Source organism: Mercenaria mercenaria, chromosome 2, assembly GCF_021730395.1.
Source record: "Mercenaria mercenaria strain notata chromosome 2, MADL_Memer_1, whole genome shotgun sequence".
Taxonomy (NCBI): domain Eukaryota; kingdom Metazoa; phylum Mollusca; class Bivalvia; order Venerida; family Veneridae; genus Mercenaria; species Mercenaria mercenaria.
The window spans coordinates 23,779,478-23,797,794 of NC_069362.1; the positions used below are offsets into that span (position 1 = coordinate 23,779,478).

Genomic DNA, 18,317 nt, shown 5'->3' on the forward strand with positions numbered 1-18,317 from the left:
AATAGGAATCGATAATTGATCGACAAAAAAATATCGTTGATACATCGATATCGTTTCTATCAATGACAGTCCTACTTCTGGCCAACACTGCTGAAGTCTCATCAAGCAGGTCATGAAAAGACGTTATAACTGAAGCAAATTGTAGACAATGGAAAGATGGACAGACAGATGGATAAACAAGAGTGCAAGAATGTCACAATATATGCCCATTAGAGCAAATTTCTTTACTCTAGCACCTGTATTTGCAAATGGAATTTTAATTTTGTGGTTGTTTAGTAATAACTAAGTGTTTTGCTTTTCTAAGTCCACAAAAAAACTCCTTACCAGGTAGAGATACCTTAAAATACACCTAAAATTGGAAAGTAACATCTATGTTGTACCACAGAAAAGTGGTCTTGGTTTTTCCCTACGGTCAATTATAAAAAAGTTACAATATAAGTTATTTATAGTAACAACTAAGGGAAGTTAATCTTAAAAAAAAAAAAAAAAAAAAAAAAAAAAAAAATTGTAAGTCCTCACAAAAATCTTTACCAGGTAGAGACTGGTCAAAATACACCTCAAAATTGGATGTAGCATGCATGTTGTACTACAGAAAAGTGGTCTCGATTTTTCCCTACGACTAGTAATGAACAAGAGTGCAAGAATGTCACAATATACGCCCGTCACAGCAAATTTCTTTACTCTAGCACCTGTATTTGCAAATGGAATTTTAACTTTGTGGTTGTTTAGTAATAACTAAGTGTTTTGTTTTTCTAAGTCCACAAAAAAACTCCTTACCAGGTAGAGATACCTTAAAATACACCTAAAATTGGAAAGTAACATCTATGTTGTACCACAGAAAAGTGGTCTTGGTTTTTCCCTACGGTCAATTATAAAAAAGTTACAATATAAGTTATTTATAGTAACAACTAAGGGAAGTTAATCTTAAAAAAAAAAAAAAAAAAAAAAAAAATTGTAAGTCCTCACAAAAAATTGTAAGTCCTCACAAAAATCTTTACCAGGTAGAGACTGGTCAAAATACACCTCAAAATTGGATGTAGCATGCATATTGTACTACAGAAAAGTGGTCTCGATTTTTCCCTATGACTAGTAATGAAAAAGTTACAATATAAGCTATTTATAGTAACAACAAAGGGAAGTGATTCGAAAGAAGGGAACTGCGCATGACACTTCATCTCATGATGGTGTATAATTGTGTCAAGTTACATCAAAATCCCTCCGTGCATGAAGAAGAAATGCTTCGGACAAAGTCATTCTTGTATCTGACCTTTGGCCTCTAAGTGTGACCTTGACCTTAGACCTAGGGACCTGGTTCTTGCGCATGACACTACGTCTCGTGGTGGTGAACATTTGTGCCAAGTTATATCAAAATCCCTCTATGCATGAAGAAGACATGCTCCGGACAAGGTTTTCATTCTTGTATCCTTTGACCTCTAAGTGTGACCTTGACCTTAGACCTAGAGACCTGGTTCTTGCGCATGACACTCCGCCTCATGGTGGTGAACATTTGTGCCAACTTATATCAAAATCCCTCTATGCATGAAGAAGAAATGCTCCGGACAAAGTTTTCATTCTTGTATCCTTTGACCTCTAAGTGTGACCTTGACCTTAGACCTAGGGACCTGGTTCTTGCGCATGACACTCCTTTTTATGATGATGAACAATTGTGCCAACTTTCATCAAAATCCCTCTATGCATGAAGAAGATATGCTCCGGACAAAGTCATTCTTGAATTTGACCTTTGACCTCTAAGTGTGACCTTGACCTTAGATCTAGGGACCTGGTTCTTGCGCAAGACACTCCGTCTCATGATGGTGAACAACTGTGCCAAGTTTCATCAAAATCCCTTCATGCATGTAGAAGATATGCTCCGGACAAGGTCTGTGGACGCCGCCCGCCCACCAGGGGCGTTCCCATAATACGTCCCGTTTTTCAAACGGGCGTATAAAAGTTACAAAATAAGCTATTTATAGTAACAACAAAGGGAAGTAATTCTAAAGAAGGGAACTGTGCATGACACTTCGTCTCATGATGGTGTATAATTGTGTCAAGTTACATCAAAATCCCTCCATGCATGAAGAAGTAATGCTTCGGACAAAGTCATTCTTGTATCTGACCTTTGGCCTCTAAGTGTGACCTTGACCTTAGACCTAGGGACCTGGTTCTTGCGCATGACACTCCGTCTCGTGGTGGTGAACATTTGTGCCAAGTTATATCAAAATCCCTCTATGCATGAAGAAGAAATGCTCCGGACAAGGTTTTCATTCTTGTATCCTTTGACCTCTAAGTGTGACCTTGACCTTAGACCTAGAGACCTGGTTCTTGCGCATGACACTCCGCCTCATGGTGGTGAACATTTGTGCCAAGTTATATCAAAATCCCTTAATGCATGAAGACGAAATGCTCCGGACAAAGTTTTCATTCTTGTATCCTTTGACCTCTAAGTGTGACCTTGACCTTAGACCTAGGGACCTGGTTCTTGCGCATGACACTCCTTCTCATGATGATGAACAATTGTGCCAACTTTCATCAAAATCCCTCTATGCATGAAGATATGCTCCGGACAAAGTCATTCTTGAATTTGACCTTTGACCTCTAAGTGTGACCTTGACCTTAGACCTAGGGATCTGGTTCTTGCGCATGACACTCCGTCTCATGATGGTGAACAACTGTGCCAAGTTTCATCAAAATCCCTTCATGCATGTAGAAGATATGCTCCGGACAAGGTCTGTGGACGCCGCCCGCCCGCAAGGGGCGTTCCCATAATACGTCCCATTTTTCAAACAGGCGTATAAAAATGGAGGAACAACCATGAGCATTATAAGCTCAAGTGCACTAAATATAATTTGTCTAAGGCTTGAAAATGTAGATGTAATATAATGAGGTGCATTTTGGGGAGTTAAGTCATGGGAAAACCTAAGTTATCATTATTATTTTTAGATAAATTCTGTTGGAGGTCACCAAGTTATATGCAAATTCACTACATACAGATTTTATGATTAATGTAAACAAGAGCTCGTCGAACACGAAATGCCCCCCTTGATGCATTCAGTAATTGCACAAGGAACAGAAATTATATGCTCACTGTAAACAAAAGTTCTACCATTCTGGTTTAATGTGACCTTGACCTTTAACCTAATAACCTAACAAGAGATTACAGAGTAATCTTGGCGCCATCCACTGTTCCAAATTTCAAGACTAGCTCAAGGTCAAATTTCATTTCGGTACAAAACAATGTGTATGTAGTCCAAATGTGAAAGCTGTGGCTTGAGAAAAGTGAAAGCAGGTCACAAGATCAATTTCAAGGTCAAAGTTCATTTCGGTAGACAGAACTATGCATGTGCTTCAAATTTGGAGGCTGTAGCTTGAGAAATGTTAATGTAGGTAATAGGTAAAAATCAATGTCAAATTTCAATTCAGAACACAAAAATATGCCTGCGGTCCAAATTTGAAGGCTGTAGCTTGAGAAATGTGAAAGTAGGTCACTAGGTCAAAATCAAGGTCAAATTTTACTTAGGAATACAAAACTATGCAAGTGGTCCAAATTTGAAGCCTGTACCTTCAGAAATGTGAAAGTAGGTCACTAGGTCAATCTCAAGATCAAAATTCATTTCAGTACACAAAACTATGCTTGTGGTCAAATTTGAAGGATGTAGCTTGAGAAATGTGAAAGTAGGTCACTAGGTCAAAATCAAGGTCAAATTTTATTTTGGAACAAAAAACTATGCATGTGGTCCAAATCTGAAGCCTGTACCTTCAAAAATGTGAAAGTAGGTCACTAGGTCAAGATTAAGGTCAACTCATGTCAAGGTTCATCTTGCCACTTAAAACTATACATGTGGTCCAAATTTGAATGATGTAAGTTATGGACATGAAGATTCTAAGTTTTTCCCTATATAAGTCTATATGAACCATATGACCCCTGGGGCGGGGACATATTTGACCCTAGAGGGATAATTTGAACAAACTTGGTAGAGAACCACTAAATGATGCTACATTACAAAATATCAAAGCCATAGTCTTTGTGGTTTGGACAAGATTTTCAAAGTTTTTTCCCTATATAAGTCTATGTAAACCATGTGACCCCCAGGACGGAGCCATATTTGACCCTAGGGGAATAATTTGAATAATCTTAGTAGAGAACCACTAGATAATGTCATATACAAAATATCAAAGCCCTAGGCCCTGTGGTTTTGGACAGGAGGTTTTTCAATTTTTTTCCCCTATATAAGTCTATATAAACTATGTGACCCCCAGGGTGGGGCCATATTTGACCCCAGGGAAATAATCTGAACAACTGTGGTAGAGGATCACTAGATTTTGCTACACACCAAATATTAAAGCCCTAGGCCCTATGGTTTTGGACAAGAAGATCAAAAACCGTTTAACTGTTCCTGGCCAATGCGACCTTGACCTTTGACTTAATGACCTCAAAATCAATAGGGGTCATCTGCTGGTCATGACCAACCTCCCTATCAACTTTCGTGACCTTAGGCCTAAGCATTCTTGAGTTATCATCCGGAAACCGTTGTTCAGGGTCACTGTGACCTTGACCTTTAATATACTGACCTCAAAATCAATAGGGGTCATCTGCCGGTCATTACCAACCTCCCTATCAACTTTCATTATCCTAGGCCCAAGTGTTCTTGAGTAATCATCCGGAAACCGTTTTACTGTTCAGGGTCACTGTGACCTTGACCTTTAATATACTGACCTCAAAATCTATAGGGGTCATCTGCCGGTCATTACCAACCTCCCTATCAACTTTCATTATCCTAGGCCCAAGTGTTCTTGAGTTATCATCCGGAAACCGTTTTACTATTCAGGGTCACTGTGACCTTGACCTTTGACATACAGACCTCAATATCAATAGGGGTCATCTGCTGGTGATGACCAACCTCCCTATCAACTTTCATGATCCTAGGCCCAAGCGTTCTTGAGTTATCATCCGGAAACGGATTGGTCTACATTCCGACCAACAGACCGACCGACCGACATCTGCAAAACAATATACCCCTCCTTCTTCGAAGGGGGGCATAATAACTAACAAATGTTGAAACTTTTGACATGAAATTTAGATTTCAATTTCACCTATATGAATCAGGAATCGTGTTCCTGAGATTCTGAAGCATGAAAACATCTTATAAACAGTCCTTGAAGAAAACATCTGGTATAAAATAAACATTCCAAATCAAACAGGGACAGTTCTACAAAAATTCTTCTGATGGCTGGAACAAAATTTTGGTACTTTAGAGGCCATGCTGTATTCAAAGGTAGCTTTTAGCTGAAATGGTACAGAAAGGTTTAACAGGAGTTATTGTTAGTATTCTGGTATTGGAAAAACAAATCCCTTTTCGTACAAAAAAAAAATTGACCAGAAAATTCCTTTCTGAAGGGTATAGGTACCAGAACAAGAAAGCTGTCTAGTGCCCTACAGGTTGAGATAAACCATACCCTGGCCATGAATAATATCAGTACTGCTCAGACCATTTGTGCCATTTTAAGACCTGCTCTACAATGCTACATTACCTCCATCACAGTTTAGTTCATCACTATTATCCTCGCAGTCACGATGTCTGTCACATCTCCATGACGATGGGACACATTTACCATTCATGCAGCGGAATTCATCTCTAACACATGCTTTCACTTCACATACAAATAATAATATTTTATCACATTTTTCCAGTTTCCAACGGAATTTTCCAAAAGTTTTCGATGTTGTCATGGAAACACAGAGGTCAAGGTCATTCTCTGTAGGTTGTCCTATCTCCCATATCCCATCATGCAATTTCCCTTGGCTTCCATCATCCCCAAAAAACACACCATTTTTTCTTTGAAAACCTACAAAAATATTAATTTTATCAATTTCAATTAAATTTACAGTAATTTATTATCAAAATCATAGAATATAAACACTTAGTACTTTTTGATTAACGCAATGTTACATAATTTTTGTCACATTTAACCCCTTATATTGATAATATACATAATGTATGTACATAAAAAGCATAGACACAGCTTAGTCATGTGTATATGTAGAGGACCTATATAACTGTTTCATACAAAAATCTGATGTTTTTATTGCAAACGATAATCAGGGTTTGATTATTTTTATTACTAGACTTTCAAGAAACATTAAAAATTTTCATCAATCAGATTTTCTTGCAGTTTCTGGAAAATTTACTGGGTATTTTCTTGAAGGAAATTATCAAAAAAAAAAAGAGTTTGCATGTTAAAGGTCATATGCAAGATAAGTGATCTTTAGTAAAATGGTAATAACTCAGAAAACAATCTCTTCATGTTCAAAATCACATCGTAATATAACAAAAACCATATACCTTTAGTTAGTAAAAAAATAATAGTAATAGTTGTACATATTCTGTAGATAAAACAAATAATTTTTAGAAAATATTCTCAGATTGGTTAATTTTCACTTTGGCATTAACTTACCTTGTTAACTATCAAAGTATCTGAAAAATCCTAACTTTTCATCTGAGAAATCCTTAGTAACTTATTCATCACAATCAAAGTACCTAAGAAATCCTAACTTGCTAATCACATTATCCGTGGAATGCTTATTTGTATATCAAATAAAGTACCCAAGGAATCCTAATTTGTACATCAAATAAAGTACACGAGAAATCCTAATTTGTACATCAAATCAAAGTGCTTGAAGTATTTTAACTAAGTATCTGAGGTACTTTAACTTGTTCACCACTGAGGGTGTATTGTGACAAGTCTGTTATTATTTTGTTTGGTTGCATTCTAAGCTTCAAAAGGATTCTCTTATATATTTTATTGACTATCACAACAGCAATCTTTAAGTGCCATGTGGTGGCTGTAAAAGGACTCCCTGTACTTGGATTCAGTGTTGTTACATTTTTGGTCCTTTGGGAAAATGGAGTCCATTCAATATCTCTATAACAGAATTTCCCTAAAGCGGAGGCAAGTGGGAGTGAGGGATGTTGCACTTTCCATTACCTTTTATAAGAAGACTTAATCAAACCTAGTCTGCTATTATTTTTCTTGGTTGCATAATGCTTTCAAAAGGATATTAACAGATTTTATTACCTAGCCATATATCTGTAGCAGAGGGGTCATGTTGTTGTACTGCTTCTCCAATGACCTTGTTCTTGTTCAGACTTTCAATATGTACAAGATGTCCACCAAAACTGAAATTTAAAGATTTCAAAATTTATTTATACAAAGTCTCAGATCCAATTACCCCAAATTAGTTATAAACTTGAATGGTGATGATATACATATTGTTAGCCATGAAAGCTGAAGTCACCTGCTCATTCTTAGCAGAAGATCCCATACTCATGGAAATGACAGTGTGAGTAATTAACAGAAGTAATTAACACATGAGGTAGATCTAAAGAGCATGCAAGTGAACAACCATAAAAATTCACTCAAAATCATATTAACCCTTACCCTGCTAAATTTCTAAAATGAACTCATCCATCTTTCAATTTGGACAGTACCGTTAACTGTTAAAAGGGATGTTAACTGTTAAAAAGGATGCTTACCAAAAAATGCTGACTGAATGGCGAACAGTGCAGATCATGATCAGACTGCACGGATCTGTGCCGTCTGATCATGATCTGCACTGTTCGCAAATGCAGAACCAGTCGAGTACAGCATGATCAGGGTTAACTGATTTCAATGGGTTAAATGTCAATTTCCATTTCATATACACATTTGTTAGTCTGTTATAATCACGCCAGTGTTCCTGAGTCCATATAGAACAAAATCAGAGTAAACAGTGTTCCTGGAATCCCTATATATCAGTGCCACAGACTATTAATCACACCAGTGTTCCTGGAGTCTACATAGGTCATTGCTGTAGTCTATCAATCACATCAGTGCTTATGGAATCCATATAGATCATTGTTATAGACCACTAATCACACCAGTGTTTCTGGAGTCCATATAGATCATTATCACAGTAAAATCATCATAAAAGTCTTCCTGGAATCCATATAGATCATTGTCACAGACTATTAATCACACTATTTTTCTGGAGTCCATATAACAGATCATTATCACATACTATTAATCACACTAGTGTTCCTTGAATCCACATAGATCATTATCACTAGTAAATCATTAAATCATACCAGTGCTCCCTGAAACCATTTTAACAGTCTACTTAAGACAGTGTTTTAATCATACCAGTGTTCCTTGAACTGATATCAGGGTTTTTTCTGGCTAATTTGGGAACATAGCCTAAACCCCTAAAATTGGGAATTTTGACGTGTAAATATTCCAAATTGGGAAATATTTAGTCCCATAGGATATAGTAAGGATGTGTTTATTATAAGCACTTTCTCATACACTTGTTTCACATTGTACAACCTCTTTAGCATATTTCCATTACAAAATTGTCCATAATTTGGTCATTTTTTTGTGCAATTTTGATGAAATTTTTTTCTGAATGTAGATTGGGAATTTTTGCACTCATTTTTGGAAAAATACATACTTTTTGGCATTGGGAATATAGCCGAATAACGGCTATAAAAAAGGCCGAAAAAAAACCCTGAATATAGACCATTGTCACAGTGTTTTAATCCCACCAGTGTTCCTTGAATTGTTACAGACCATTGTCATAGTCTATTTATCACACCAGTATTCCTGGAGTTCATATTGGCATTATCACAGTCTATTAATCACACCAGTGCTCCCTGAATCATTATATACCATTGTCACAGTCTGTTAATCACACCAGTGTTTCTTGAATCATGACAGATCATTGTCACAGTCTGTTGATCGCACCAGTGTTCCTTGAATCATTATAGACCATTGCCACAGTCTATTAACCACACCAGCGTTCCTTGAATCATGATAGACCATTGTCACAGTCTATTAATCAAATATGCATTTCTTGTATCATGACAGACCATCGTCACAGTCTATTAATCACACCAGTGTTTCCTGAATCATGATAGACCATTGTCATAGTCTATTAATCACACAAGTGTTCCTTGAATCATTATAGACCATTGTCACAGTCTATTAATCACACCAGTGTTCCTTGAATAATTATAGACCATTGTCACAGTCTATTAATCACACCAGTGTTCCTTGAACTGATATAGACCATTATCACAGTGTTTTAATCACACCAGTGTTCCTTGAATCATTATAGACCATTGTCACAGTCTATTAACCACACCAGTGTTCCTTGAATCATGATAGACCATTGTCACAGTCTAATAATCACATCAGCGTTCCTTGAATCATGACAGACCATTGTCACAGTCTATTAATTGCACCAGTGTTCCTTGAATCATTATAGACCATTGTCACAGTCTATTAATCACACCAGCGTTCCTTGAATCATGATAGACCACTAGTGTTCCTGGAGTTCATATTGTCATTATCACAGTCTATTAATCACATCAGTGTTTCTTGAATCATTATAGACCATTGTCACAGTCTATTAATCACACCAGTGTTTCTTGAATCATGATAAACCATTGTTACAGTTTATTAATCACACCAGTGTTTATGGATTCCATACATATCATTTTTACACTTCTTTTAATCACCACAGTGTTCTTGGAGTCCATATACATATTGTCACAGTTAACTAATGACACCAGTGTTTCTGGATTCAATACAGGTAATTGTTACAGGCTACTACTCATACCAGTGTTCTTGGATTCCATACCAATATTTACTTATACTTTTTTAACTTACAACTCCCCCACATGAATCAGGGGTAAAAAAATAACCCTTAGCCTGCTGACGGCAAGTGATTCTGCCTTTGTGACCAGTGCAGACAAGATCAGCCTGCGCATCCATGCAGTCTTATCATAGTCTGCACTGTTAGCCATTCAGTCGGTATCTTTTTGGAAAGCACACCTTTTAACATTTAATGGTACTGTCCAAATTGAAAGATGGACAAGCTCATTATAGAAATTTAGCATATGAGTTAATGACTTGTCTTCACACGTTTTTTTTTCTGTGAAAATTGTCACAGACAACATTGCCTCCCTCTCACATCTGACTCATTTCCTCTTGATGCTTTGGCCAATGAGCTGACCTGGTGGATTTATTGTTATCTCTAAAATATTTTAGAAGGTCCAGTTACATTGGTATTTTCAAGTCTATTGTAATATATAAAACTTCTAACACAAGGATATTTTGTGATGCAAGTAGAGGTCAGTAGATGCAAAAAGCAGTATGACAAAAATTTCATTATTCTTAAAAAGTAACCAAGCCACCTGGATATTCAAGATCTGTTTCAATTAGCCAATGTCACTGTTTCATTTATTAAAGCTGACATGCAAACTTTTACAATCATTGACTATTAACTCAAGACATGTTCTCTAATTTTAAGTTTGCTATAATCACCACTAAAATTGAAGGCTGATTTCATTTTTCCCAATTTGAATATTACAAAATTGAATGCATTGATGTATTGAATGCCTGATAAAACCTGCTTCATTTTCTTTATGGCATTAGTTTTTTACATTCGTGATATTTATTTCTCAAGTAATTCAATCACATAAATAGTTGTGTCTTATTACCCTTTTGAGGCGTTCCTTCTCAACCAAATGTCGAAACAAGCCTAATATTACCTCAATACACTTTAGTCTAGCTCAATTAAAATATACGGTTTCAAGCGATGAATCAAATAGGTTATAGTGAATAATCTTCAATTTCGGAAACAAAAAATATCTTAACACAGAAAGTGTTGATGTTTTCTTTATCAGAAAATAAAAATAAACTGACCAGTAGTACTACAACTTTAGTATAGAGATAATTTTTACAAACTGAAATTTGGCTTGTCATTTTGATCTACTAAAATATGACAATACTGAAGCAATATCGGTAGTGTTTTTTCATCAGTGATCGCCAAGAAGTACATGTATTTATATATAATATCATTGAGAAGTATATTTCACATGGCCAGACATCACTGAGAAGAACACTTCAGATGGCTAGATTTCAATGGATTTATACTTCTTACAGCGAGAAATCACTGAGAAGTACATTACACACTGCCAAATATCACTAAAAAGTATATTTCAGATGCTCAGATATCACTGAGAAGTATATTTTACACTGCCAGACATCAATGAGAAGAGCATTTCACAATGCCAGATATCACTGAGAAGAACATTTCACAATGCCAGATATCACTGAGAAGTACATTATATACTGCCAAATATCATTAAGAAGTATATTTTACATGCTCAGATATCACTGAGAAGTATATTTTATACAGCGAGATATCGAAGAAAGTACATTTCATACTGCCAGATACCACTGAGAACTAAATTTTACATGGCTAGGTTTCACTGAGACCTTTATTTCAAATGTTGAGATATCACCAAGAAGTACATTTCACATGGTCAGATATCACTGAGAAGTATATTTCACATTGTCAGCTAACTCTGAGAAGTATATTTCACATGGTCAGATATCACTGAGAAGTCTATTTCACATGGTCAGATATCACCAAGAAGTACATTTCACATGGTCAGCTATCATAGAGAAGTCTATTTCACATGGTCAGATATCAATGAGAAGTCTATTTCACATGGTCAGATATCACTAAAAAGTATATTTCATAACACCAGATATCAATGAGTAGCTTTTTTCCATGTCCTGATATCACTGAGAAATCTTCAACTTCATTTTCAGGCTAAAACAATTCAGGTAAAATCAAGATAATTATCTTGATTTAATTAAAGTTTAAGTGGTAAGTCACGAAATTCCTTCAGAAATTTCAATACCAATGTATTAACAATCATTAACAGTATCATTCAGTAGATAAAGGAACTTTAACAATTTCATCAATTTAAGCTTTTCACAAAATAAGTTGGCTTTTTTTCCTGGGCATTCAGATATTGCTATACATGTTGCCAAATCCACAGGTTGGTTCTATTATTGATGGCAGCACCAGCTTGTAGACTGAGAAACATAAATTGTTTTTCAGTATACACTGTATCATATATCTGCTTTAATTAAATTCTAAATTTTGCAATATTGGTATCAAAGTGCAGGTAACATTTTATTTTATTCTGAAAACTAAAATATTACAATATTGCATTGGCCTTAAATAAACATTAATTACTTTGTTATCATATTCTTAAAGGACTTCAAAAGATAAATTACTTTTGTTTAACAATCAATTTCATGCATTCTGGTTTGTAAATAATTACATAACTGATATATACTCTCCTATCTTTCACACCTAACCTTAAAACAATGTTTACATTTAACACTTGCTATCAATCATAAAAGCATGAAAGCTCTATTTTTATTTCTTAATTATTCGATGAACAATTGTGTTACAGTCAGTATGTCACATAAAAGCTACATGTTTTTTTGTGGTTTAAAGATGGGCCTGTACACTCCACAACTCTGGGTCCAAGTACTAGGTCCAAGGTTTAAAACTGAGTCTCAGATTTCAACCTTGTCATTGGTCAGTTTGTGCTCAGAAACAATGAGTCAGATGACAAAGTTCTGAGACTAGCCCAAGTGTGGGTTTTGTCATAAAATGCTGGTTGGCCAATATTGTTAAGACTCAGTATGAGAATGACCCAGTTTTAAACTTTACCAATATAAATTCAAAGACCAACAGTCGGACTAAGTGTATGTGAATTAGGCACTGAACACGTAGCTGCTGCAGTTTTTTAAGATTTAGTAATTTAACTAGTAGCTGACTTTTTATTCCCACTTGACCCGGTATCTTATAACTTGACCTAATTTTCATAAGTCTAGCAAAGTTTCGGATATACCATTAATAAGGTATTTCTATTATTTGACCCAGTGACCTAGTTTTTTACTCCCATATGACCCACTTTCATCCTTGACCTAGCTTTAATCAATACAAATAAATTGATTAAGTTTCATAAATATCTTCTCTATAGTGTTAATAATATTAACAATAGAGGTTAAGTTTTTTTTTATATTTTTCATAAGTAAGTTTCATACTTATCCTAGATTTCATAAAGACAAAAAAAATTCTTATAAAGCTCTATGTATCAGGGGTGTAAAAAAAATTTTCACACCACTCGCCCTGCAGGACTAGTAGCCAGTAACATCTACTCGCCCTTAGTGAACAGCCACTCGCCCTAATAATTGACACATTTAATACTGTCACTTTTATGAAATGAGTATTGTGTACAATAGTATTATTTCCCGAAAAATATGTATTTTGAAAAGTGTCTAAAAAATTTGGACACAACAATCATCGTCCATCCACCCGTGTTGAAAGAGAGGGGAAAAAGCGTTAAAGATTATCGGTAATTATTCAGTTGATAAACTAAGTAATTGACCTTGTTTTCATGATCAGTTTACACCCACTCAAAGAGCTAAAAGAAGTGTGTCAGTATCTTGACATCTGAAGTGGAGATCAAAGCGGTATTTTTGCTCGAGATTGTCATGGCATTACATCATGTTTTCGCGCCATGTGACACATCACTGTCTGATCGTACCGCATCAGTTCTTAAAATTGCTGAGAAATAGAAATTAATAAAAAGTTTCTTCTTTAATTTGTTATCAAAAGCGAATGTGCTATATCCCGTATAAAAGGTAAATGTCTCAAACGATAGTTACTATAGTGGATATCCTACCTCTGTGACCTATTTGCCCTCGAGGAATTTACATTATTGTTTGACAAACAAAAATTTAGATTGTTGGTCAAAAATACATGTACAAAGATTCATTTAAAACTTATTAAAAACCGCAATGACATCACATTGCTTTATTTTAAAATCGCGTTTCTATTTACGTTCACGAGGTCACGTAACCTATTCTGCCGCACTAACAGAAATCTGTTTGCCAAAAATCATTTCACTCCATGTATTATAATTGCTGCCGCTTTGTCATTATTTAAGATTTTTTATTCTGTTTTTTGTTCTTTCTGGTCAAAAGTCTGAATTTTATGCCCAGAGTATTCATCATTTATTTACTTTTAGAAAGAAATAAGTAACTAAGATCGCGCTGTTTGAATTTTTACAAATGATTATATGAAAATTCGACCATTTTTATAGAATTTTGCCTACATTTCTGTCGATATCTTATTAAAATCATTATAGAACTCAAATAGTATTATTTCTCAAAAGGTGTTGAAAACTTGAAGCGAAAATGTTAAAAAATGAATGCACTACGCACGGTTTTTGTGTACGTGTCGATATAAATTAGACATTTAATACGATAGGTCGCACGTGCGTGTGGAATGGAAAATTACCGGCATGACGTTTTGATATCTTTACGATTCGCGGGTTAATTCCAGTCAATCCAGGTAGCGCCTGGACCATCTCAAAGTTTGTTGACATTTTGGAGTTGTAATTTCTGAATTCTGGTAAGTAAGGACATAAAAAACCACTCGCCCAGTCGGTCGAGTATACAGCGAGGTCCACTCGTCCTACTCAGACATTAACTCGCCAATGCGAGCAGGCGAGTGGAATTTTACACCCCTGTGTATACGATTTAAAATTGACCTCTTCAGAGTTGACAATGTTGTTCTAATCCCAAATGACCCAGTTTGAACTTGACCTAGCTTTAATCAAGACAAACAGTCTGATCAAATTAAAGGTGCTGATCAAGTTGAAAAAGTGGCCTCAAGTGTGTTAACAAGTTTCTTCTGTGCTTTTATCTGATGTCCTAATTTTGATTCCAAATGATCATACAATGATACAGTTTTAAAGCTGACCTACATTTTGTAAATAGCTTGACAAAGTTTATGTAGATCAGGAAGAAAATGTGGCCTTTACAGTGTTGGTTTGGCCTAGTTAGCAACTTTTTTACCCTAGATGACCCAGTATTAAATTCCTCAAAGATTTTATTGATTTTCCTTCAGATTGAGCAAAAATTATGACCTCTAGAGGGTAAATCTTTCGACATGTAAACATGCCTGTGACAGACACAAGGCAATCACAATGGTTCACTTTCATCACACAGTGTTCAGGTGAACTAAGTATCATTTTCGATGCAGAATTCTAGAACACTAACAGAAAAAAAGTTAAAACAGTATGTTTTACAATACCCTCTTTTTACTTTTGAACGATTTTATAGACCATTCTGGTAGCTGATCTACACAACATGACTTCTTGCCGGAGACTGTGCAGTAAACTTACATTTCAACAACTGGTGATATTTCAGGTGATATTTCAGGCTAGGAATGTTCATGGAAACGTGAGCTTACCTTCGACAAACAGTAGATGCTTCAGAAAATGTAGCTTTGTCTTTGTTAACCTTGAAACAACTGGCATCAAACTTTGTCCAACCTACAGAAAGGTCAAAGAGATGTAACTTATGACTGTACAATGTATATAAATGGCATAATTTTGAATATCATTCACACATCATGAAACAAGGCTGTCAGTTGACAGCGCACTCGACTATACTCAGTGCTTGATAGTATAATATAAGCTATGAGTAAAACTTTAACATTAAAATAAGCATATTCTAAGTCGAAAAGGGGCCATAATTCAGTCAAAATGCTTGATAGAGTTGTCTCCTACAGTTTACAGACTGGGTCATGATGGTAAACAAGTATGCAAAATATGAAAGCAATATCTCAATGGACTTCGAAAATATTTGGGGTGGTACGCAAACTTTAACATTTGTGTGATGCTCACGCTGACGCCGGGGCGAGTAGGATAGCTCCCCTATTCTTCGAATAGTTCAGCTAAGAAAGAATGAAAACTAGAAATGTGTCCATGGGACACAGATGCCCCCACTACATGACAAAGGACACAGTTCAAACAAGTGAATGAAGTATTGCCATGCAATACAAAGTCCCCTACTGGAAGGCACCTAATTTTCTCTACTGCAGTATAACATAATGAACTGATATCTGTCAATGATGTATAAACAATATTGTACTACATATACAATATGTTATAACAACACACTTGGATTAAAATGTGCATATATAAAAACCCACAGTTGTTTTCATATTGAATTTTTTTGGCTGATTATAAAAATGTTATCATGTAAGTTATTTATAGTAACAACAAAGGGAAATTAATCTTTAAAAAAAAAAAAAATCTATATAATATAAGTCCACAAGAAACTCTTTACCAGGTAGAGATAGGTCAAAATACACCTAAAAATTGGATGTAACATGCATGCTGTACCACAGAAAAGTGGTCTCGATTTTTCTCTACCGCCAGTAATAAAAAAGTTACAATAAAATCTATTTATAGTAACAACAAAGGGACGTAATTCTAAAAACAAGGGTGCCTCATGGTGGTGAACATTTGTTCCAAGTTACATCAAAATCCCTCCATGCATGAAGAAGAAATGTTCCGTACAAAGTCATTCTTGAATTTGACCTTTGACCTCTAAATATGACCTTGACCTTAGACCTAGGGACCTGGTTCTTGCGCATGACATGTTGTCTCATCCAGGGGAATATTTGTGCACACTGATATCTAAATCCTGCTTTGCATGACAAAGTTATAGACAGGAAAAAAATCCTCTTGACCTTTGATCTCAAAGTGTGACCTTGACCTTTAAGCTAGGGTACTGGGTGTTGCACACGACACGTCGTCTCATCATGGGAAACATTTGTGCCAAGTAATATTAAAATCCCTTCATGGATGGCACAGTTATGGACGGGACAGGAAAAAAACTCTGTTGACCTTTGACCCCCAATTGTGACCTTGACCTTTGAGCTAGGGATCCGGGATTTGCGCATGACACGTCGTCTCATCATGGGGAACACTTGTGCTAAGTGATATTAAAATCCCTTAATGAATGTCAGAGTTATGGACCGGACACGAAACAGACCCTGTTCATGCTATGTTAACATTTGACTGCTTAGTGTGACCTTGACCTTTGAGCTAGGGGTCTGAAAGTTGTGCAAGACACATCGTCTTATTATGAGGTACATTTCTGCCAAGTAATATTAAAATCCCTTCATAGATGGGAGAGTTACGGACCGGACAGGAAAAAAGCCTTGTTGACCTTTGACCTCCAATTGTGACCTTGACCTTTAAGCTAGGGGTCCAGGTTTTGCGCATGACACGTCGTCTCCTCATGGGGAACATTTGTGCCAAGTAATATTAAAATCTCTTCATGGATGGGAGAGTTATGGACCGGACAGGAAAAAAGCCCTGTTGACCTTTGACCTCCAATTGTGACCTTGACCTTTGAGCTAGGGGTCCGGGATTTGCGCATGACACATTATCTCATCATGGGGAACATTTGTGCCAAGTAATATTAAAATCCCTTCATGGATGACAGAGTTATGGACCGGACACGAAATTGCGGACAGACGGACGGACGGACAGACGGACGGACGGACAGACGGACGGACAGACAGACAGACAGACGGACGGACAGACGGACGGACGGAATGACGGAAAAGTGCATTCCTATAGTCCCCGAAACTGGTTTTCAACCAGTAGGGGACTAATAAATAAGTCCGGGGCCATAACTCCTACATGACTGAATGAATCCGGAAGCTAAACCCCAGGTGCACAACTGCACATGCTGACCAACATTCCTGTAAATTTTGGTGACTCTAGGTCAAATACTTTTGGAGCAATCTGTGACACAACATTAAAATGACCAATTTTTTACTAAGTCAGGGGCCAAAACTCCTACATGACTGAATGAATCTGGATGTGAAACCTTAGGTGCACAACTACACATGCTGACCAACATTCCTGTAAAGTTTTGTGACTCTAGGTCAAATACTTTTGGAGCTAGGCACGACACATTTTCGGAAGGACGGACAAACAAGAGCAAATCTATATGCATGGTTCATACAGGACTTGGCAAAAAAAATTCAAGGACTTTTCAAGGACTTTTTATGGATTTTCAAGGACTATTTTAATCGCTTTAAATCTTAAATTACAAAACCATTTAGGCTCTTCATAAGGCATTATGACAGAAGAAAAGTTACAGAACAGTTTTATTTTCCATAAGCTACAATAGCATATCTTAACCTTTATGAGATCTTCAATGGGATTACCTTTTATGAGCTATATTTGCCTGTATACATACTTAGTACATGTTTCTTATAAGTCTTTCAAGCTCTCAAGACTAGTTTTCAATTTGTCCTCAAGGGACTTCACTTCTTGTTTTCGCGTGTGATTTCAACGCACTTTCTCCCATAGTTCCGACATCAATGAGTTTATCACATACACTTATGCTTGTCTGACTTAAACTCCTTTAACCACGATGAATAATCATCCTGTGTAAGCCATTTACTGGCGAAACTACATTTATTTTTTGGGCCTCTCATTGTTGTTGTTGATAAGTCACGCTACAATGACCTTGCGCATAATATTTTAACGTTGTGAAAATCGCTATTCCGTATCTAACTTCCGTACCGAAAC

At 36.2% G+C, this 18,317-nt stretch overlaps 1 protein-coding gene across 1 annotated transcript in view; it reads right to left on the minus strand.

Moving 5' to 3' along the window:
* The window catches only part of LOC123562034 (uncharacterized), a 156,262-nt gene that overhangs the window by 126,455 nt on the left and 11,490 nt on the right, over positions 1–18,317 (minus strand). Inside the window, exons 3-5 of the mRNA XM_053524837.1 lie at positions 15,170–15,251; positions 7,075–7,175; positions 5,530–5,844 (exon numbers count right to left, since the gene is read on the minus strand). Of these exons, the coding sequence (XP_053380812.1) occupies positions 5,530–5,844; positions 7,075–7,175; positions 15,170–15,251 (498 nt within the window). The remainder of the gene's footprint in view (positions 1–5,529; positions 5,845–7,074; positions 7,176–15,169; positions 15,252–18,317) is intronic.